Below are 23371 nucleotides of genomic sequence, written 5' to 3' on the forward strand. Positions count from 1 at the left end.
GGCCGGCGGGGGCGGGGCCTGAAGCTCTGACATTTATTCCACCCGCCGCGACTTCACGTCCGCGTCAGGACCGCTGCGCGACGGCAGAATGGCTGCAAGGGGTGAAGACGCTGCGCCGCAGGACCCTTAGACCGGAGTGGGATGGGGGACGCCACGCGCTTCCCGCCGCCCACCCACCTCCTTGCCGCCCCCCCGACCCCCGGAGCGGAAATGGGAGCGGGTTGATTGGACCCGCGGGAGGGTGGGGACCCCGGGAGAGGGCTGCACGTGGCTTCTGAGGGTTCCGGGAGCTCCAAGGTAGAGGAGCAAGCGCGGGGCTCTGGGGCCGCAAAGGTTTCCAGCCGGGCCGGGTGGGCCAGCAGAACAGGTCAGTGCCGGACCCCGGAGAAGGCATCCCTGATCCGATTAGGCCGGAGACAGCGTGGTGCTGGGTGGTCCGGACTGGGGTCCGGCACCAAATCCTCGCTCCACTTCATTCTCCCTGAGGATCTCTGGGCTCAGACTGCACCTCCCCATGCCTCGGTGTGCTGGTCTGCGAAGGGAGAGTGATAATGATCCGACTTGCTGTGAGGAAGTGAGAGGGACCACCCCATCTGCCCTCTGAAAGTTTAGACCGTGTTGGTTATTGCCAGGACTGTTTTCTCCCCGTTTTACAGAAAAGGAAACTGGAACTCAGGAGGTTTACTAAGCGGCCCAAGGTCGCACACCCAGCAAGTGTCAGAGCCCAGGTCTAGCCAATTCCACAAAGTTCTGCCATGAAACCCGCCCCTGGTTTTCCTCACTCTGCGGACCCAGTTTAAATTTCCTTTCTCTGGGTATCCCCAAACCCATGTCAGGCTCTCTCCCTGTAATCCCTGGGGGCAGTGTGGGAACCTGAGCCCCCTGGGCTTTTGCCCTGAACACACTGGGGTACGGATGAGGGGCTCAGAAAGTGCCTTCATGAATGAGTGTGTGGCTGTGTTCCAGGTATGCTCTCAGAGCTGAAGCTGGCTGTGCCCTGGGGCCACATTGCTGCCAAAGTCTGGGGCTCCCAGCAGGCTCCCCCAGTTCTTTGCCTGCACGGCTGGCTGGACAATGCCAACTCTTTTGACAGACTCATCCCTCTTCTTCCAAAAGGTGGGACTAAAGGGGAAGCCAAGGGGCTAGGTGACATAGACTGCGGGAGAATGAGGGGTGGGAGAGACCGCTGACCTAGATGCCTTCTCCTCTCCCATCTCTTGTCTCAGACTTTTATTATGTTGCCATGGATTTCGGGGGACATGGACTCTCGTCCCATTACAGCCCTGGTCTCCCGTATTACCAGGAAAGCTTTGTGAGTGAGATCCGGAGAGTTGTAGCAGGTAAGAGGCAGAACGAGAGAGAGAGAGAGAGAGAGAGTGTGTGTAAGTGTAAGGGTGCACTGGGACATCGCTTCTGTTCGTTGAGTGGGCTGTGGTAGTCAGGAAACAATGTTGGACTGGGAGTGATCTGGGGTCACTTAGAAATTCATGGGTGACTTTGGGAAGGTTGGAGAGGGCTGCCAAGAAGAGCTGTTCCTTCAGGGCTTCCACCCCTGTAAAGAAGCTGCAATCCCTCTAAGCTAGTTTCCTGAATGGGCCACCCCAGACGCTGGGGAAAGATGTCCTGAGCACGAGGACTGCCGGACAGAGGGTGGGGGGAGGCTGGGCCCACTAAACATAGCCCTCTGTGTTTCAGCCTTGAAGTGGAAGCATTTCTCCATCTTGGGCCATAGTTTTGGTGAGTACCGTTTACACGTGGGTGGGCAGGGGCCTGACTGGGCTGAGGGGCTGTGAGGGAGGGAGAGGAAGTGGTACACAGGGACCCTGCACTTCTGGGCACTGCAGAGAGAGGTAAGAGAGATGAGGGAGGCTGTGGGCACTGGGCACCTTTGGCCTGAGGTACCTCCCCCAAGGGACATAGGGCCCCAGAGGTGGCTGTCTTCCAATGTGACAAGGGAAATGTGACTTTTCGAGTGGCTAGGTCTGATGAAGGGGTCATGTGGCCCCCGGGGAGGGAACCCCAAGTTTGATAGGGAATAAAGAGCCCTGGTCCCTGGTGGGAGAGGGCGAGGCCCGTTAGCCTGGGGTAGGGCAGCCCCTGGGAGGAAGTTTTAGTAGGATTGGTGGAATACCAGCCCATGACTCTTTTTTCCCCCAGGTGGCGCGGTGGGCGGAACGGTGAGTAGATGGCTTTGCAGTGACTACCTCTGGCCACGTAGGGCATTCCGGCAGGTGGGGCAGGAGGTGGGGGGAGGGCAGTGGGAGAAGTTTCTGGGAAAGGAAGTGCCTCCTCATATCACGAATTTGAACCCAGTATTTGATGGCCTAGTGCAGTCTGCTTTATAGATGGCAGTAATAATCCTTACTACGGGAAGGTCGGTGAAACTGGAAATTTCTGGTAGAGTTCAGAGTTTCCACATTCCCCATCCTCAGAGAACCCTGGAATCCAGCCATCCACGGTGTGAACCTTGGCCTGGGTGTGGATCTCCAGGTCGAAGAGAGGGGAGGCTGCCCTGAAGGGAATAAAGACTCTTGTCCAAGCCCCTTGGAAACGTCAGCATCCCCAGGGAAAAGTTTGAGTCCCTTTGCCTTCTTCCTCTCGTACTCATTCTTCCCTTTTTGGATCACATCGTAGTTTTCCAGTATCTTCCCCGAGATGGTGAATAAACTTATCTTGCTGGACACATGGCCATTTGCCCTGGACCCTAAAGTAAGAATGGGGCCTTTCATGAATGCTATCATGGGGGAGACCCAGGCCCCGGGTGGGTGGTGTCCTCAGCCCTACCTCTTTTGGCAGGGAGGTGGGAGGAGGTGGCAGAAGGTAGACAAAGGGGGATCAAGGGGCCCCCAGAGAGGACAGGATATGCAGCCTGTACTCCTAGGAGTGAGCAGAGAAAAGGGGTGCAGAAGCCTTTGTCATCCTTGGAAACGCTGTATGTGGCCTGGGATCTACAGAATGCCAAGTGTATCACGAAGCGGCAGGGGTGGGAGAGGGTCAGGACAGTGGATTGAGGAAGCTCTGGGAGCACACTGTGTGATGAGCCCCCCCCACTCACGTTCAGTTGTATGCCTTTGTGCTGTGTGCACATTGTACAACAGCACACAGCAGCCTTGAGGGTGGACAGATGGGAACGTGTGGATCTCTCCCGCTGCCGCCACTACCACCAGTAACAACAGACAGTGCTGTCCCTGCAGGAGTCCTGGCTTCTGCTACTGATCTGCTGGGTGACTCTGGGCCAGTCACTTGGCCTAACTGGGCCTCAGTTTCCTCACCTGTAAAACCCGGAGGTTGGACTAGGTGACCTTGTTGTTGCCTGCCCACTGTCCAATTCTGTCACTTTGTTCCCAGGAGCTCAGCCTCTCAATTATGACACCGCTTCATCACCAGTTTTGGTTTCTTCTCTGTAAAATGGCCACAAATGCCAAAAGGGCACAAAGCAGGCTGTCTTTTTCTCACCACCTGCCCAATCCCCAGCACACAGTAACGCCCAGTAAGTGCTGGTCTCATGAATGGAGAGCTCTGTGGGTGACTGTGAGGCTCCGGTGAGACTCTGGGCTACTCTCCCTTTATCTGTCTCAGCCACTGAGTTACCCAGCGCAGTACCCCAGCATCTCCCCACAGAGAATCTCAGTATTTGGTCATCCCTGTCGCGCACTCTTGGGGGCTGGATGGGCATGTCCCTTCCAGCTGCTGCTGCTCCAGGCAGCGGCCTGTGGCCAGGGCTGGGCTGTGGGAGGGAGCCAGGCGTGGAAACGGGTATACAAGAAGGGGGACCGGGAGCCCCTGGACTGCATGCCCTCTGCCGTCTCCTCTCTACCAGCTGGAGTGCTGGCATTCAGTAAGCCAGCTGAAACTCCAAGCCTGGGTGGTCCGGGTCTTAAGGACCGAATACTGAACCCTTGCAAAGCGCTGGCCGTTGGCAGAGATTTCCTTTCCCCTCCATCATTCATCTTGACCCCTCCAGCCGTCCGAACCCCAGGCGGGGCTGGCTGGTCTGACAGATCACGGGGCTAACCTTCAGGGGCTGATCTGGTGCCGCCCTTTGCTGGGTCAGAAGGGATCCAGGCTGAGGGGCTGTCAAGGCCCGAGGGTGGGGACGGGGGCTGAGCCCTTCTGTCTGCAGCCCAGACTCCCGCCCACCCAGCAGAACCCTCATGTCCCAGGGAATAGAGTGCGTGCCAACCTACCGGCGGGGAGCCATGGAGCACGTGCTGCAGGTGGAGGCCTCCCAGAAGCCCCGGCAGGTGGTCAGCCCAGAGGACATGCTGCAGAGGTGAGTGCTCGTTGGGGTCGGGGGGTGGCAGGAGGGGCCGGCTGGTGCGAGACCTGGGCAAGCAGTGGGATACCAAGGGAGGACGTCTCTGGGGCACAGAGGAAGCCTCAGGCTCCTACACACAAATTACACGGAGCCTGTTTCTCTCTGTGCTCACCGCAGGTGTCAGGCTTCCTGGCTCTCTCCAGACACCCCAGCTGGGACTCACCTGCCTCGGGTCCTCCCCGCTCTGTAGCCACGCCCTTCGTTTCCCAAGACCCCTTTCCACCTACTCTCTACCCCTCTTCCTCTCCCTATAACTGGGCACACATGCACGCGTGTGCACACACACACACTGCCGATGTGAATGACCCCCCTGCCACATGCCTGTGTCCCTTGTGGGGGGCCTCCTCTTCTTTCCCTCGGGCCTCCCCTGCCCCCAGACATCCAGCGTCCCTCTGTCCTCCCCAGGTTTTTGAAGAACAACAGTCACTTGAGTGAGGAGAATGCGCGACTCCTCCTGCAGAGAGGAACCACCAAGGTGGCCACAGGTAGGGACTCGCCGGCTCTGGCCGTGGCTGATCGGCCCTGCTCTTACTGAGGAGCGATAACCGTGAAGCTTCATGGCTGCTTGCTCTCCCAACCGGACATAGCACCGAGTGCTTAGCAAACAGTGTCTCGTGTCATCCTCCTCCCGCTGCCCTATTCTCACCCCGTGCACAGCAGGGGAAACTGAGGCTCTGCTAGGCCAAGGGACATGTGTCAGGTCAGACAGCTGCTGCGCCTCCCAGAAAGGCCTGTGGGGAGCCCCGTCAGGTGTGTCGGGGGTGAATGTTGGGGAGCGTCCCAGCCGTGATCTGCTGACCCTGAGCGGTGGGCGCCGCTGTCCCAGGCTAGGGTTTGAGGTCGTCCGATGGGGCAGTGACTTGAAGGGGGTTTTTCAAAATGGAGACATAGCACAGGAGGCACCTTGGTTTCAGGGCAGCCTCGGGCCCGTGTTTTCTGCACTTCGTTTTCTGCTGTGTCCATTCGGGAAAACTTTACCAAGGTCCCGGTCAGTGCCAGCCCCATGTGTCGCCACGGAGCTGCGGTGCGCAGCGGCAGACACTGCCCCTCTCCGGGCGGGCCGGTCCCGCCAGCTGGCATGACTCCCGAAGGCGCCCTTCGCAAGGGCCTCACTGGAACCAACTCTGCCCGGGGTTGAGCCAGGATGAGGCCAGGTCAGGATGTCCATTCTAGGAGGAGAACAGACAAGCAAGAGACATTTTCTTATAAGTGTAGTAAAAGAAACGTACAGGGTGTTCTGGAAGAAACCCCACAGAGGGGGTCCTGGAGGCGCCTCCCAGAGGTGAAGCCCAGGGGAGACAGTGTGGGAAAATGGACCAGGCGCTAAATTGGGGCCCAAAGCACTGGGCTGATTCCTGGCTGTGCTAGCTCAGAGATCTTGGGCAAGTTCCCTCTCCCCATTTAGACACCTCCCCCCTATTTTTCTTAGGTGATAAATAATGTCTTAGGATCTTCGTGCTCATGGTCTGAGAGGATCAAGCAAGGAGGCGAATGCAGCTTCAGCTTATAAAGTAGCAAAGGAGGCAGGGGCCAAAACCCCAAGGGCTTGCCAGATTTGACCAAGTGGTGGCATTAACTGGGCCACTGGGAGTCAGCAGGGAGTGGTGGGGACTATGGTCCTGGAAGCAGGACAGCCCAGCCAGTGGTTATCACTGGGAACTCTGGGCCTTGTGTGGCTGGAATTTCCAGTTGCTCCCAAGAAGCCAGAGATCTACTCTGTGGTGGTGTCTTTCCAGAAGTTGCCAACACACCGTGAGGTCAGGTAGAATATGCTTAAGGGATGTTGTGGCTTTGGGTTTCCGGTCTGTGACTTGTTGTGAAGGAATGTCTGTTATCACCTCTGAACCTTGGCAAATCTGCCACAGAGAGGGGAGGTCAAGGCAGAGGCCCATGGGCCCAGGCTTCCCAGCGGGCCCACACACTTGGCCCAGCGCAGAAGTGGGCTAATCTGGAATAAGACATGTTCTCAGCCAGGCAGGGGAAGCTGATTAGGCCAAGCCCGGGTTCCGTGAAGGGGTGAGCACGGACACTGAAGCAGTTGTCAGGGAGGGTGAGGAGAGAAGGGAGGGGGTTGGGTAAGGCAGCTGGGTTGCTTTGTCAGGACCAGCCCCTGTGCAGCAGTCATGGCCCTTTGGGGCCGGAGCTTAACCCAAAACAAGACTGAGCAGGCTCCGAGCCCCCATCGGGAGTTGTGACACGGGGAGAGCCGGTGTTCCAGGCTGTTTGTGAGTCCTTGTCCTCAGGTCCCAGAGCCCCTGACAGTCCCAATTCCACTCTGGGGCAGCAGAGAGCAGGGACCGCTCCATGAGCCCAGCCCGATCCTATAACTGAACCCAAGTTCATCTGCCCGATGCACAGCAGAACCAAACACTCCGGAGGCGAGGAGAGCGGGGAAGACCTCCCTGCGGGGGAACGCAAGGGGTTTTGTTTTTTTGGTTTTTGTTTTGTTTTTTTTTTAAAGGCAAATGGGAAGGGGTCTGGGTAAAGGGGAGAAGAGTTATGTGACTCAAAACCAGATAAAGGAAGTTAGTAAAGTAGGGGAGGGTCTACGGGGAGGTCAGTGGTCTGAGCAGTTCTGGCTGACTCCTTGCGTCTCTGCAAAACGAATTAACACTTGGTTATCCCGGCGTCAGGCTTGAATATTATCTCGCAGAAACATGGCGCCAGACGGCGTTCCCAGACCAATGGGTTTGGGTAAGGACCCTACAGCAGCCTCAGTGGCCCTGTTACTCGCTGGTTACTGGCTTTGGTCCCCAGGGCCTTTGATCATCCCTCATTCTTTTTTTTTTTTTAAGATTTTATTTATTTATTTGACAGAGAGAGATCACAAGTAGACAGAGAGGCAGGCAGAGAGAGAGAGGAGGAAGCAGGCTCCCTGCTGAGCAGAGAGCCCGATGCGGGACTCAATCCCAGGACCCTGAGATCATGACCTGAGCCGAAGGCAGCGGCTTAACCCACTGAGCCACCCAGGCGCCCAATCATCCCTCATTCTTGAGTGCAAGGGGTTGATGACCGCTCTGGCTACTTCCTGCTGCAGTGGGGCAGAGATCGGGGGGGCGGGGAGAGAAAGGGATCCTTTTTGTGCTTAATCATAAATAATCCTTAGTTCTGGCTTAAAACCCTACACTCTGCATGACTAAAATTTTTGTACTTCGGTTCATAGTTTTTGTACAATGTTTTGTACCACGTGTTGTGATTAAGGAGCACAGGAGAATTAGGAATCCGGAAAATTCCACATTTGAGGAAATGTTCTGAGTCAAATGGACCTAAATCCTTGGGAAATCCAAGAAAATAATCCGGGAAAACCGTCCAAATTGGAGTCTGGGACTTTAGAGATTTGTTGCAACCAAGTAGCTTATTGTCTTTATTGTGTCAAGGGGAACATTCGTTTCAGAGGGAGCGTTAGTGTGTGTGCCGCGAGCAAGTTCCATTCTGGGGAAGTGTGAATACGTGTGCGGCCTGATGAACGTACTATACACACGCCTCCTTGTTCCACCTAGGTATAACCCAGAGCAGTGCTTAGGTTAGCTTTAGTGCTTCTCCCTCTCCCACTGCTCCTGCTTACACTCCCTCTCTTGCTGTCTCTCTCTCTGTGTCAAATAAAATCGTTAAAAAAAATAAAGATTTTATTTATTTCTTTGACAGACAGAGATCACAAGTAGGCAGAGAGGCAGGCAGAGAGGGAGAAGCAGGCTTCCCGCTGAGCAGAGAGCCCCATGTGGGGCTCGATCCCAGGACCCTGAGATCATGACCTGAGCCGAAGGCAGAGGCTTAACCCACTGAGCCACCCAGGTGTCCCTCCACTGAAATTCATATTATGTGCCTAGAAAGGAGAAGAGATTCCTTTAAGGTTCACACTATTTTGTGACCTCTGATTTGTATGTAGCAGGAGGTAGTGTAACCTGAAGACTGATTAATCCAGCTTTGCTGAACTAAAACGAGGAGATGGTGGCCCAGAACATGGGTTACGTGAAAAAAACAAGTAGTCACGGTCTGTCTGTTAGAGGGTGTTTGGTTTTTTTTTTTTTAAAGATTTTATTTATTTATTTGACAGAGAGAAATCACAAGTAGGCAGAGAGGCAGGCAGAGAGAGAGGAGGAAGCAGGCTCCCTGCTGAGCAGAAAGCCCGATGCGGGGGCTTGAACCCAGGACCTGAGATCATGACCTGAGCCGAAGGCAGCGGCTCAACCCACTGAGCCACCCAGGCGCCCCGAGGGTGTTTGGTTTTTATGACCTTATGTTCTTGCGTCCTTCCACGAGCTTCCAGAGATCATTACGGGGGACACTGTTAAGGGTGTTAAAAAGAAGCAGGGTACATAGAGTCCTCCAGTGAGTAAAATACTTTCTGATAAGTAATTTTGATCTGGTATGTTGCGACTGTAGTTGCTTTTCCATAAGTTACCATGAAGTTGGGCTCATTAGAGAAAGGTTGTGGGCATAGCTGTGGGGTCGGCGTGGTCATGTATGGGGAAGGGCTTCAGGTATCATATTCAGCAGTCAGACAAGTCACCTGAAGACGCTAAAGTTCATGAAATTCTGACCATGGAATTATCTTTCCAAGAAAAAGAGGTGGGGATTATGGAGCAAAACCAACAACCCCAAGGAGTCCTACTCATCTGCTAGTGTGTCTGTCTCCTGAGTAACACCTTGAGGTCTTTCACGGGCTCACAAGAACAGTTAGCAGATTCCTTCTCCAAAAGCAGTGGGGTGAAGTCTGTGCTCTGGGGGTGTGCCATCTTCCAAGCTTTGGGGGATCCTGGCTCTTGTGTGTTTTTTGTGTTATTTTTGTTGGTGGTGGTGGTGATGGTATTTTTGTTTTGTTTTGTTTTGGTCTTCCTTTCTCCAAGGTCAGAGCCTCCTTTCCTTCCAGGCAGCCTCATGAGCAAGTACTGGGAAGATTTGTTAATGGGTCACCACACCATAGCGAAAGGCCCAAGGTGTGGTGATGAATTAATATTTTCCGCCTTTGGGTTTGTCTTTTTTTTTTTTTTTCCTTAGAAAAACATCACAGACCAACATTGTTTCCTCTTCGCTGAAGTTTAACTATTCTGTTGTTTTGTTGTAAGAAGTTTGCTCCAGATTTGGTGAACCAGTCTTAGTCTTGAAAATAGGTTACTTTGGTTAATCAGTCATCTCATTTCAGGAGGCATTGCAGGCGGGCTCTCAAAGTTAGATCTGTATTGTGCAAGCCGTCAAGTAGTCAACGAGAGGGATTTTGTGGAAACAAAAGAAAAACAGGTTAATGGTTAGCGCAAGTAGTAAACCCAGTGTCTTGAGTCCTGAGTGCCGTTGGCGAGATTTCTAGCTGTTGGGCTTGAAGCATGTTCAGATGGAGTGAGGGCTGACACATCGCCCTGGCCTGCAGTTTACATGTCTCTGTTATCTTCCTGAGCAGCCCCCACAGCAACAGACATGAAGATTGTTTAAACATGAGCTGTTGAGGGGCGCCTGGGTGGCTCAGTGGGTTAAAGCCTCTGCCTTTGGCTGGGGTCATGATCCCAGGGTTCTGGGATCAAGCCCCACATCAGGCTCTCTGCTCAGTGGGAAGCATGCCTCATCCTCTCTCTCTCTCTCTCTGCCTACTTGTGATCTCTGTCAAATAAATAAATAAAATCTTTAAAAAAAAAAAATGAGCTGTTGAGGCAATTTCTCGGAAGTTTACCTCAAGCCATCTAGCTTCGGTCTTCAAGGCTTCGTGAAAAAAATTAAATTTAAATTAAATTTAAAAAATTAAAAAGATGGTTTTAATTCTCAGTGGTTTCACGTTGATGTATGGGAGGAAATGGGAAACTTTAGTTCTGAGAGTCAGAACCAGGTATTTGAAGAAACCAGAAAAATTCAGGATCGAGCCCAGTTTTATAGGCAAACAACAAATACTCAGAGATAATTCATAAGAACTAGAATCTAACATCCACAAAGGTATGTTATTGAAACATACTCTTTCTCACAAAAATCACCCTTATTTGCCTCAAAGATAGCCAAGTTGAGACTAACTCATTTGTAAAATGAGTCCAGTTTTAACTAGCTTGGCCTGACTGTATACACAAGTGCAGAGAGAAGAGTGACATCTGTATAGGTTTCTTAAAAAATGTGCTTTGCTGGAACTTTTCATATAATTTCAGATTGAGAGGCGCCTGGGTGGCTCAGTGGGTTAAAGCCTCTGCCTTTGGCTCGGGTCGTGATCTCGGGGTCCTGGGATCGAGTCCCACATCAGGCTCTCTGCTCAGCAGGGAGCCCGCTTCCCCCTCTCTCTCTGCCTGCCTCTCTGCCTGCTTGTGATCTCCTTCTCTCTGTCAAATAAGTAAATCTTAAAAAAAAAAAAAATCACCCTAAAATATGCCAGAGATACATTTTGGGGTGGCATGTATGAGCTCAACCTGGCTCATGGGAGAAACCAAGAAGCAGTAACCAGGGCTGGGGGAGAGGGCCAGGTCCTCATCTACCATCTTAACTGTGTTCCTATCATAATACCGGCTTCAGTCGTGAGACAAGCTCGAGGTGTTGGCGTGAGGGAGGGAGAGCCCAGCACTGGTTGGGGTTCCCTAATGACAAAGCACAGTCCTCTGTCACTATCTGGCCTGCTGTCGGGGCCGCTTGGCCTGATTTTTTTGACTTGTACAGTCGATCACAGAAATACCTCATGAGGGGGATTTTGAATAGGTGCTCATATTTCAAATAGAAAGATTTTATGTAAAAATGAAGATTTCCAGTTCCTTTTTTTTTTTTTTTTTTAAGATTTTATGTATTTATTTGTCAGAGAGAGAGAGCACAAGCAGGGGGAACAGCAGGCAGGGGGAGAAACAGACTCCCCACTGAGCAGGGAACCCGATGCCGGACCTGATCCCAGAACCGTGGGATCATGACCTGAGCCAAAAGCAGACGCTTAACCGCTGAGACACCCAGGGGCCCTGAAAAGTTCCCGTTTCTTTTGGGAAAGTGGGAGGAGGGACACCTGAGTGGCTCAGTTCATGCTCAGGCCAGAGTCTGCTTGAGATTCTCCCTCTCTGCCTCTCCCCCTGCTCTGGAGCTGGCAGGCTCTCAGACACCCCCTCTCAGCTAAACAAAATCTTAAAAAAGAAAAGAAAAGAAAAGAAAAGCAGGAAGAGCTGGAAGCATATTCCGTGTTCCCCACAAGCAATGACCACTGTCAGGACAGGCTCCGCTGCCGTGTCCGTGGACCCTATGCACACTCCGCCCAGCCTCTGCTGGCAGGTCCCAGCACAGGAAGGGGGAGGGAGTGGGTTCAAAGTGTTTCTGAGTTGACTCTTAACCTTTATATGTTGGGTGCTGGGCATCGGCTTCCTCTGTGGTCCTGGGAAAGCCCTGGGCTCAGGGCCCCCAGCCAGCTGGGCTGACGGTCCCGCGCACCCTCCCCCTGCACCCATCCACATGGGTCTGTTGTCCCAAGAGTTGCAGTTAGGACTCTCAGGATTCAGGGCCCCTTTGTTTGCAGATGAGGAAACTAAGGCCAGAGAGGGAGGACCGAGGGCATTCTGCCCCATTTCCTATGCCCATCCCAGGACTGATACCATCTACTCATTCAGATCATTCAGCACTTCAGTAGGTCAACCCCTGACTCCTGTCCCGGGCTAGCTGTGTACTTAGCTGTACTTAGTCCTTAGGCTATCTGTGTACTTAGTGTACTTAGGTCCTGCCCTGCCCTGTAGTCCTAGAGTAGAGAGCTTGGGGCCAGGGGACAGATGTCACTCCCCACGGAGGTTACCCATGCAGGGGAGGGGAGCTGCATCTATAGGACCCCTGCCCAGGAGACTTGAGGGTCATGAAGACTGAGGATAGTGCCCAGAAAGGTGAAAAGGATGAGGCAGTGAACATTCCAGACCGGGAGGTAGCATGAGCAGTGCGTGCTCAGGGCAGAAATAGAGCCCACGCTTTGGAGTTTGGTAAGGTCACTCTGAGCTTGGTAAAAATTAAAGTTATAGCTTCCCTGGGAGCCCAGGAGCAGGGCCCACGAACATTCAAAGCTGGAAAGTTCCTTTATCGTTTCTGCCTTTGGATCACCAGTCTTCCCTCAGCCTTGAAGTTCAACCCTGATTTTATGTCCCTCAGTGCTAGGGTGACTGGCTTGTCTGCTCTGGGTCCAAGTCCCCTGGGTGTGTGTGTGTGTGTGTGTGTGTACCTAGAGTTCCTCATTGGGGGAACTTGCTGTAGTACAAATGGTGGGAAACTTAAAAGTGATATATATTCTCTATTAAGCTCAGTTGATGAGCAAATGTGGTACATGTGCTTGGCTTAGATTGTCTGGTTTTCCATCTGATGCCACATTTATCCTAAAGACACAAGGACAGTGAGAGAATTCCAGGAAGTACAGTTCCGAGGAACCAATGTGATGCTGGGCTAGACTCCAAAGAAAAAAAATCCAATGAATCCTTCACTTGATAAAAGGTTAGGGATAAAAGGGTCTTGATAAAAGGGTAGGGAAATTGATGATGATTTACGAGGAAGGAGGGAACCTGCACATGGAGCAAACATGTACATAACGTGTGTCCCGTGGGGGTGTGGGGTGGAGACGTCACCTGGGAAAGAGGCGAAATTTAGTCCGTGACAGCAGGAGGTGATGGGAGGGGCTGTGGGCGTGCTCCAACATGGGGTCTTAGGCTCCTGATCTCCAGTAAGGAAGGCTTGAACCCTATCAGCGGATCTGGAGTCCAGGCTTCTGCAGAGACTCCTAGTGCGTTTGTTAATGGGGTCAGAAAAGACGCAATCGTTGATTGGGGGTAACCGTTGCCTGAAAAACACATTTTAAGCTTTTTGCTAGTTTTAGGGCCCGGTTTCAGGCCCCCACCCCCCACCCCACCTCTGGAGTACAGTCATTCTTCAATCTTGAAGAATTGAAACGATGACCCCTCTAACTACTTCTTTATTTCCTTGGGTGAGGTAGGTTTTGGGTAAAGAGCAGTTTTTGCAAATCTCAGCCGTGTCATGTCTACGGGCGAGGCTAAGCAGAAGGTTTCACTTTACAGGTCACAGCAGCAAGGGAGATAGAAGTAACGTGGAGTCAGACGTGCTGAGATTTTTCCTGCCTTAATTTCCCGTTGTCAGTCTTTACATTCCATTTCTATGGAACATGGCGGGAGGTGCCTCTTCTGTAACTGCTTCAGGCTGATTCGTGGCGGGGGGCAGTAGGGGAGCTTTGGAATGGAAGGATTTAATTCTGTCCAAGACACAACTTTTGGTCCCTCGTGCTGATGGAGGGGAACCGTCACATGGTTCCTTCTCCGAGAACTTGGATATTTTCCGACATAGGTTGGGACCACATGCCATCATGAATCTTCTCCCCAAGTATATTCTATGGGAAAGTAACAGTATCTAGTCAAACCCATCATTCCCTCTGAAGCTGATCTGACATCGATGGCTATCCAAGAGAATAGGTCAGTCAGCCCGTCCCAGCCACCTTGGAAAGGAGGAGGTAGAGGTCAAGGGCTTCTTGGAGCCCAGTGGCTTTCTGCCTGATTTTATCAATATGGGGTCATATTTCCCAGGAGGAGTTAATACAGGTGTCATAAGTGATGTCGGCCATCATAGACTCTGCCTTAGTTAGCAATCCCTCAGGGAATCAGTAAGAGCCATTTCTACAGAAACAAAAGAAAACACAGGTCAATGGTCAGGGCAAATTTTGAGTCCCTGGTGCTGCCAGTGAGAAGATTTTTTTAAAAGATTTTATATATGTATTTATTCGACAGAGAGAGAGAGAGTGTCCAAGCAGGGGGAGCAGCGGGCAGAGAGAGAGCGAGAAGCAGGCTCCCTGCTGAGCAGGGAGCCCCATGCGGGACTGGATCCCAGGACCTTGGAATCATGACCTGAGCCAAAGGCAGAGGCTTTAACCCACTGAGTCACCCAGGCGTGCCTTAACCAGCTTTTTCTTAATAATTACCCACGAGGGAGCATCCAGCTCTTGAGTTCACCTCAGGTCATGATCTCAGGGTCATGAGACTGAGCCAAGCCTTGGATCATCGCCCGGGGCTTGGCAGGGAGTCTGCTTCTCTCCCACTCCCTCTGCCCCTCCACCATTCTCTCTTGCGGGTGCGCTCTCTCTGTCTCTAAAATCAATCAATCAACCAATCAATCCCCGGTACCTCTCTGTCGGTCTCTAAAATCAATCAACCAGTCAATCAATCTTTGAAAAAAGAATAATTACCCATGAATACTTCCTGAGGCGGACAGAATCACCCATCAAGTCCTCTTTGCCGAGAAATTGTGACAGAGATAACAGAGCTCCTTTGACCCCTGGTACATGTTGGTAGAGTAAAAGATTTGTTTAATGTCGGTATCTCCAAAGAAGTGCTTATTTGAATTAAACCAACAACTTTGAATCAGCTTTACTGTATATTGCACCTGTGTCCACTGAAAGCTAATCAGTTTGCCCCCACTGTCAGCTGTATGTGGGGCTCCCGGGGGACATCTGAAGCGGGCGGTTTAAGTCCAGGGAGCCCGTGGGCCCCTGCACACTGATGTGAGACGTGCTTCCGCGTGACCCTCATAAGCAGTTTGCCCCACAGCCTGGGGTGCTTCTGGGCACCTTGATAGTGAGGGTGGGAGGAGCAGTGGCCGGAGGCACAGGCCGCAGAGGTACGGCGGGCAAGGCCAAAGGCAGATTGGAAGTTGTGGGCTAACTTTTTTTTCTGTCTCCAGGCTTTTCCTCTTGCAAAACAGGCATTTTCTCTGGGTACTTTCCAGCCTTCTGGAGGATGCGGAGAAGTGGGGAATAGGCTGGGCACCGGGGCTGGGCTTGGAGACCTGCGGTAACTATAGGATTGCTGGTGTCTGCCTGTCTTCCTCCTCCTTTGTCTCATTATTCTGTTAGGGAGGGGTCAGGTGTCTTAAATTTGTGTTCATCTTTATCTCTTTGGACCATCCACTGCGTCCCTTCCTGTGAGGTGTCTTCGTTACGGAGAAACGCGGAAGTCGGAACGTAGGGACGGTCACCGCCCATCATACGAACTTGAAACAATAGTTGAGTTTGTTTTTCACTTTTTGAGCTTTAGAATGCCCCATTTCCTTTTTTTTTTTTTTTAAGACTTTATTTATTTGACAGAGAGAGAAAGAGATCACAGGCAGGAAGAGAGAGAGGAAGGGAAGCAGGCTCCCTGCTGAGCAGAGAGACCGACGTGGGGCTCGATCCCACGACCCTGGGATCATGACCTGAGCTGAAGGCAGAGGCTTTAACCCACTGAGCCACCCAGGCGCCCCCACCCCCGCCTTTTTAAAAAAGATTTTATTTATTTATTTGATGGAGAGAGAGATCACAAGGAGGCAGAGCAGCAGGCAGAGAGAGAGGAGATAGCAGGCTCCCCGCTGAGCAGAGAGCCCGATGCGGGGACTCCATCCCAGGACCCTGAAACCATGACCTGAGCCGAAGGCAGAGGCTTAACCAACTGAGCCACCCTGGCACCCCTAGAATGCCCAGTTTCTATAAGCACTTGCCTCTAAACCAGTTAAACAGAGCTCCCTACAAATTAGTTTGAGCAGTACCACCCGGCGGGAGAGAAAAGCTCTCACCTGTATGTCACAGGTGGACGCGTGTACACGAACAGGGTGCCGACGGGATTTAGTCTTTGTTTCACCAATATTTATACAGAGGACATTAAAGACCCAACTTCCAGATACCCCCTTTTATTGAAACGAATCTAATTGTAAGACAGTCTCGTAATTTATTATGATTCCTTGAGTGAGTGAGTTCCAGTTAGGACAGGGCCAGTTTTGCGCCAAGATAACAAACGCTACAACGAAGAAACCGCGAGAGGCCCAGAGTACCTCTAGGTGGCGCTTGTTCCTCCCAGAGGCGGGGGCAGGGGTGGGAGTGCTCCCTCGTTTCCGGTTGCTTGGTCTCCTAGCCCAATTCCCCTAACTGTGTGCACAAGAAACTAATTCGGACATGTTAAGAGCCCCCATTTGGCCACCTGAGACTCTGGTCATCCTTAGGTTTCCCCCGTTAAGTAAGGCCTCTCACGTGTCCCTTACAAATGATCTCCCAGAGCTTTCTCTCGGTGCTTACTGGTTTTGGGGGGACTGTGCCCTCCTTTGAAGCCCGGGTCCCCAGTCCTTTTAGTTTCAGCTTCGGTTTTAGACTAAGGCTTAGATAAGATCTAAGGACAGTAAGTGTGGCGGACCAGGAGGATGCTACTTACAAGGATCCCTTCCAAAAACAGCCATGGGACACCCTCTTATGCATCTCGGTTTCTCCCAGCGAGGTCTGAGACCACCGAGGGAGCCTGGAGGGCTGGGCGGTTGGTCCTTCTGTGTGCATTCCCGGTGTGCAGCCCCAGACAAACCGATCGCTCATGACCTTAGGAGATGGAAATGCCAATGGGACCACTACGGGTCTTGAGAAAGAGCCTCAGCCGCTTCCGTTGGCCTTTCGGTCACCTGAAAGCGATGTTTGGCCAGAAGGAGCCAGTGTCCCTTCTCTTCGGAGCCGAGCAATTCAGTCTCTCGTATTTCTAGCCAGAAAACTGACTCAAGCCTTATATTAATAACATCGGTTAGCATAATGCCAAATTAAGACCACCAACCCATCCATCCCCTCCTCTAGGTGATTCCCACCTTGAGAACATAACCAGTAACCTTTAACAGCTCGTAAATAAAAGTCAGGACGGCCAACCCAAATCGAGGAGGTCTGGACATCATCAGGAGAACTCACCAGACAGACGGTGGGGCTTGGAGGGCCCGAGCTGGTACCGACCACAGAGGTGACCCCCAGCTGTTCTCCACCAGTGGCTCTGAGATCCCGCCTATACCACCAAGAACTGTTGACACAAAATGAACATAGACTTTTTCTTTGAGGTCATTTGCTAAGAAAGCAGGTGGACAGTGCATGCTCAGGGTGGAAAGAGAGCCCATGCTCTGAAGTTCGGCGAAGTCATTTTGACCTTGGTGGAAGGAAGTAGAGCTTCCCCGGGAGCCCAGGGTAGGGGTGGGGGGTGTGGATGAACATTCAAAGTTGAAAAGTTCCTTCATCATTGTTTTCTTTTCAACCAAAGGGAAGCTCTTGCAGGGTTTTAACTGGAGAGTAAGGAGGTGGGTCCGAACTTCTGGAATTTGCATTGGCACTGGCTGCAGTGTGGGCCCCCAGGTCCAGGCCAGGGTCAGGGGGCCAAGGGCACGTGCTGTTTGGCTTTTTGCTCTCTTGCTGCTATTGGCCGAAGGTTTTGAAGGGACCACCAGGACTTGGTAGGACAGGACTGCAGCCGGGAAGCCCGAAAAGTACGCATTCCTTTGGGAAAATGCCAACAGTGTTCGGCATTTGGTTTCTTCCCCTGAGGGTTCTTAGCCTGAGGGGCAAATATCCCCATTGTAAAAAGAGGGAGGGCTAATTTCTAGAAAACAGACGTTTGGAGATAATTGTCTGCTGTGTGATCATTCTCTCTCATCGCAAGCACACCCATTGCCCAGCCTGGGGCAGTGCGGGAAGGTGGAGGGTGGGGTGGGGCGGTTACAGGGTGGAGAAGGTCATTCTGGACCTAACGTGGCTCAGAGACCCGAGACAGGAGGGTGACAGGGTGGTGGCAGCCTGAGTGGGAGCCGGGAGGGGGTCTGGGGGGAAAGACCCCATGGGCACGCTGAGCAGCAGGTGGTGAAGGCAAAGGTTGCGAAGGTTCTGGAAGGGGGACAGGAGGCCAGGTGGGGCTGGAGTCAGGAGTTGGAAACAAAAGCAGGGGCTCTGGGCACGGAAAACGCCTTGGTGCCCCTAAGGAGGAAGGTGTTTCTCTGCTCTCCCGCAGAGCGGGTGTTTCCCACAGTTTAGCCATGGGATGCTTCCTGGGGCCTGAAGATCAGGTGACCACTTTAAGGTTCTCAGACATGACAGCTGCTCTGCCAGATAGGGAAACCACCGTCCTCCTGCACTGTTCTCTCGGGTGGCGGGAGGCACCTGTGTGGGCCACACCAGTCCATGGCTGGGCGGCAGTGTCCAGGCTGAAGAAGGGCACTCTGGCCAGAAGGGCCCCGGGTCCTCAGGGAAGCCCTGTGGGGTCCCTTATCCTGACAGGCAGCTCTGAGGCCCCGTCTTTGTGCTTCCGTTCCAGGCCTAATGCTGAACAGAGACCGGAGGATAGCTTTGGTGAGTGTTGCTTTTTCTTTTGTTGTTGTGGGACATTATACATAGCATAATAGTTACCATTTTAAAATCATTCGTTAAGTGTCCAATTCAGTGACTCAATCCATTCGCAATGTTGTACAACCGTCGTTGCCCCCACATTTTTCGTCATCCTCCATAAAAACCCCGTACCCAGTGAATACCAGGTCCCCATCCTCCTGCAGCCCCTGGTGGCTACCGTTCTGTCTTCTGTCTGTGAGCTTGGCTGCTCCGGGGACTTCATGTCACTTAGAGAAGGTTTTCAAGGCTCATCCATGTCTCAGCAGGGTGCCCAAACTTCCCTCCTTTTATGACTGAACAATATTCCATTTGCGTGGATCTGTCCATCCGTCCATAGAGAGACCCTTGGGTTGTTTCCTCCTTTTGGTTATTGTGAATCTTGCTGTGAACATGAGTGACGAATATCAGTTCGAGTCCTGGCTTTCAGTGTTTCTGGACACACACCTAGGAGTGGAATTGCTGGATCGCGTGAGGATCCTACGCTGAACCTTTCGAGAAATGGCCAGACTGTTTTCGTACGGCCGCAGCATCGCTGTCACTCCCAGCAATGCACAAGGGTTCCAGTTTCTGCATCTCCTCACCAACACTTGTGTTTTCTAGTTTTTGAAATTTTAGCCACCCTCGTGGGTGTGAGGTGGTGTGCAGCCGCTTTCCAGTCATGGGTCTCTGCAGGGCAAGGGCTGAGGGCAAGGGAGAGGGTCCCCTGCCCCGCGGAGTCCTGAGGGGAAGATGTCTCCGCAGCAGGGCTGGCAGGTGTGAGGGTGTGCTCCCGTCTGCCCTGCCCGCACCTGGTTGGGGGAGGTTATTGCCAGCAGGGGGCGCTCATTCTGCTTCTCATTCTTCCACGTGCCTCACCTGTGTGTTGGGGAGTCATTGTCACTGCAGGCCTGGAGAGGGAACTGCTGCCACCCACACTTCCAGGCGGGGAAACTAAGTCAGCCGAACGACCCGCCCACAGTCAAGCAGCACCATCGGTGGGGGCTTCCCACCCACAAACAACCGAGCACACAAACCATTACCGACACACAGCTGCCCACTGAGCCAGCGGCGAGCGTTGAGACCCACTGCCTAGGGCAGACTTGCAGGCCCGTCTGTGTGTTTGCACAACTGGGTAGGAAGACACCAACGAACTTTAGGGCTCTTGGGTTTTGGTGTTTGTTTAGGTTCTCATGGAAATGACTGTAATTGTTTACCTTACATGGGTTACCTGCGTGGGAGTACAGGGAAGGCCTGCCAGCGGCAGGCGGAAGGGATGGGTGTGGACGGCAGGTGTGCCTGGAGGAGGTGGGATGTGTGCTGGGCTCAGGGTGGTGGGTTCGATGTGGGTGGAGAAGGGAAAGACTTTCCAGGTCCGTGCTGCTGCACAGAGGCTTGGCATCGGCTCAGTGCATGTGCTGAGTTGGGGTTCCTGATGGAGGGCCTGAAGACCAGAAGGGGAGAGAGGGGCCAGTGTGGAGCTGTGTGAGCTCTTGCAGAAACAGCCCCAGAGGCTGTGTGACCTCGGGCAAGCCGCTTACCCGCTCTGTGCCTCAGGTTGTCTTACGTGCAGAAAGGAAGTACGTTCCTTTGTTTGTTCATCCGTGCAGTTGGCTAATGAGCAGCCAGGAGGTACCAGCCCCCATGCCCGTCTTTGTGGGGTTGCTGCAAAGACGAGCAAAGGTCCGTGGGTCGAGTGCCCTAGCGAGGTGCTCTCATGTTAGGGGCGCTCAGGTGGTGCTCTTAATGAGCTGGTTCAAGAGGGTAAGATGCTTCGCACATGTGAGATGCTGTAGTTAGAGGTGGGACTCTCTGGCCTCAGGGACTCCGAGAGCTGTTGCCCAGGCCCAGGTGTGGACATGAGGCCCGGACCAGGGCATCGGCCGAGGGGATGGGAATGTTTGAGTTTTGATTTTTATCCAGCTGGGATCTGTTCTCAAGGATGGGATCCATTTTCACTTTTTCCCCAGATGAACAGCCACTTTGGTCCACTGCCAGTTACTGGGGGCGGGGGGGTGGGGGGCTCCTAGCCACCAGGGTGCGCTCACCGTGGTCTGTCTCCTGCGTGCCGGTCCTCAGGCTGGGGGCTGGTTGCTAGATCCCAACCAGTGGAGCCCCTTGTTGCAAACTTCTCTCCAGAGAGAGTGATCCTGGCCAGACCCCTGGCCTGAGCCAGGTCACCCTCCAGGCAGCAATGCAGGGCCCCAAGTCTCCACTGCCCCGACTACAGGCTGGGTTAGTTACTTTTGGGGGCATTTGGAAGTGCCCCTTCTCTTTCCGAGGACCATGCCCTCAGCAGCACACAGCTCCCCTGCAGCAGGCTGCCCCTGATTTGAAGTTGATGTTTAGGACATACACCGAATGACAAAAGATACACATTCTCAAAGGGGTCTGTCTCTGCACTCTCCTTCTGTTCCAGTGATCTTGTCCCCATCTGAGCCATACCGCTCTAGTTTAATCCCTCCTTCTTTCTAATCAGTTCTGATGGTCGGTAGAACCAGTGCTCGCTCCTTGTTCTTCTTTTACACATTTTCCTTGGCTCTCTTTGCATATTTTCACTTCCAAATGAAGTTTGGAATGATCAACTTATGTTAAAAATTACACTGGGGGCGCCTGGGTGGCTCAGTTGGTTAAGTGTCTGCCTTGGGCTCAGGTCATGATCCCGGAGTCCTGGGAGTGAGTCCCACATCGGGCTCCCAGCTCCATGGGGAGCCTGCTTCTCCTTCTGACCTTCTCCCCACTCATGCTCTCTCTCTCACTCTCTCAAATAAATAAATCTTTTTAAAAAATTACATTGGGCTGGGGAGCCTGACTGGCTTCCTTGGTAGAGCATGCAACTCTTGACCTTGGGGTCGTTGAGTTCAAACCCCACATGGGGCAGAGCTTACTTTAAAAAAAAAAATATTGAGAGGACATTGAATTTGTAGAATACTTTGGGAATTTAGTAACTGTTAACATTATGAATGGGTACCCCCTGCTTTACAATAAAGTCGAGCCAGGCAATGGGTTTAGAGAAAAGTATGATCCTAGACCCTTGCCTCACCCAATACACAAAAATTAATTCAAGATGGATCATAGATCAAAATATGGAAGGTAAAACAGGAAAGTTTGTAATGAAAACAGAGAATAGCCTTATGACCTTGAAATAGACAATATATTTTATTTTTTAATTTTTTAAAAAGATTTTATTTATTTATTTATTTATTTGACAGAGAGAGATCACAAGTAGGCAGAGAGGCAGGCGCAGAGAGAGAGAGGAGGAAGCAGGCTCACTGCCGAGTAGCGAGCCCGATGTGGGACTCGATCCCAGGACCCTGAGATCATGACCTGAGCCAAAGGCAGAGGCTTAACCCACTGAGCAACCCAGGCGCCCGACAATATATTTTAAAATAGAACACACACGTGAATCAGTGAAAATATTGATAAATAGGGCTTTATTAAAATTTAGAATTTCTGTTCATCAAAAGACAAATTAAGAGAGAGAAGAGTCCAGCCACAGACTAAAAGAAGATACTTAAAGGCATAGGCCTGCTAAAGGAGTCCTATCCAGCATATGTAAAGAGCTCCTACAAATCAATAAGATAAAGTCTAACACTCTCATTTCTAAAAACAGGCAAAAGATTTTAACAGGCACTTCATGAAAGAGGCTATCCGAGTGCCCAGTCAGCCCATGAAAGGTGATCGTTATCATCAGTAATTAGGGCAGTCAATGAAATACACCTCCCACCTCCACCAGACAGGCAGAAATTGGGTCAGAACTGAAAGACCTGACAACACCAAGTCTTAATGGGGACATAGACCAGAACTCTGATGTCCTGCGGGAGGAAGCATAATTGATGCAAACACTTTGGACAATGGTTTGGCAGGAACTGCTTAAGCAAAACACAGTCCGATCCTGTGAGCCAGTCGTTCCACTCCTAGTTGTGTACCTAGCAAGTATGTGTGCCGTGTGCACAGAAGACGTGTACGAAGACATTCGTAGCAGCTTCATTCATAATAGTCCCAAACTGGAAAGTCCCCCGCATGTGCTCCAACAACAGAATGCGTACATCGTTACGTATTCATACACTGGAGCACCACACGGGAAAAAACAAACATACTTACAGACCAAAAGAAACCAGAAACAGAGAGCACTCGGCATGATTCCATTTACCCGAAGTTCAAAAAGAGGCAAATCGATCTATGGGGCTCGCCGTCTGAATAGCGGTGTCCTCGGAGATTACCCCTGGAGGGAGCCTGCGGCTGCTGGTGGTGGTCGAGGCTTCGGGCTGGGTCGCACGGAGCATTCATTGGTGAAAGGCCATCCCGAGCTGCCACGTAGATCCAGGGACTTTGCTGTAAGTTACACTAGACATAAAGAAGAAGAGCATAGACCAGGGAATGCAAGTGGACTAGGGAAAGAAGGTTGGGCGAGGTGGGGGTAGAAGCAAAGGAAAAAGAGACAGGGCACACCCAGCAGCCTTTGTTCTTCAAGGCTTTCTTGGAGAGATGTCCTCAGACTGTGCGGCCTGAAAGGGCTGCAAAACCCCAGACTTACGTTTTCATATCTGGAGACAAGAGCAGAGGTCACATCCCTCAGTCTCTGCCTTGGGCCCCTGAATGGGCCCCCAAGCCTGAGACAACCCCCCCCAACCCCGCCCTGGCCAGAGGAGCACGGGCTGGGGGAGGGGGCAGACTTGTGAGCCCAGTCCTGGTGCCATCTCCTGTTCACCCTTGTGCGACTTGCGCCTTTGTGATCCTCCATAGAGTCCTGTTTCAGTGTGCGCGTTGACACCGGTCAGGGGAGCCCCTGTGCAGGCATGAACCAGCTCCCCGTCTTCCTTAAGCTGGGCACTCTGCCAGCCGGAGCTAACGTGCAAGCGTGTCTGGGTTCTCGGTAGATCTTCGTTCTTCGGGCCTCGTGGGTGATCTCAAAAGGTCTATTTCTGGAAAAGCACCCAAGATCATTTTCGCCCAAGGAGCAG

At 52.3% G+C, this 23371-nt stretch overlaps 1 protein-coding gene across 2 annotated transcripts in view; it reads left to right on the top strand.

Moving 5' to 3' along the window:
• Window positions 1–23371, top strand: part of SERHL2 (serine hydrolase like 2) — a 27339-nt gene continuing 3968 nt past the window's right edge. For both annotated transcript variants that reach the window (XM_047740752.1, XM_047740753.1), the window contains exons 1-9: window positions 1–101; window positions 967–1116; window positions 1227–1340; window positions 1696–1737; window positions 2158–2177; window positions 2635–2709; window positions 4164–4273; window positions 4724–4803; window positions 18361–18395. In XM_047740752.1, coding sequence (XP_047596708.1) covers window positions 89–101; window positions 967–1116; window positions 1227–1340; window positions 1696–1737; window positions 2158–2177; window positions 2635–2709; window positions 4164–4273; window positions 4724–4803; window positions 18361–18395 — 639 coding nt within the window. In that variant the 5' untranslated portion in view covers window positions 1–88. The remainder of the gene's footprint in view (window positions 102–966; window positions 1117–1226; window positions 1341–1695; window positions 1738–2157; window positions 2178–2634; window positions 2710–4163; window positions 4274–4723; window positions 4804–18360; window positions 18396–23371) is intronic.

Source organism: Lutra lutra, chromosome 8 (genome assembly GCF_902655055.1).
Source record: "Lutra lutra chromosome 8, mLutLut1.2, whole genome shotgun sequence".
Classification (NCBI taxonomy): domain Eukaryota; kingdom Metazoa; phylum Chordata; class Mammalia; order Carnivora; family Mustelidae; genus Lutra; species Lutra lutra.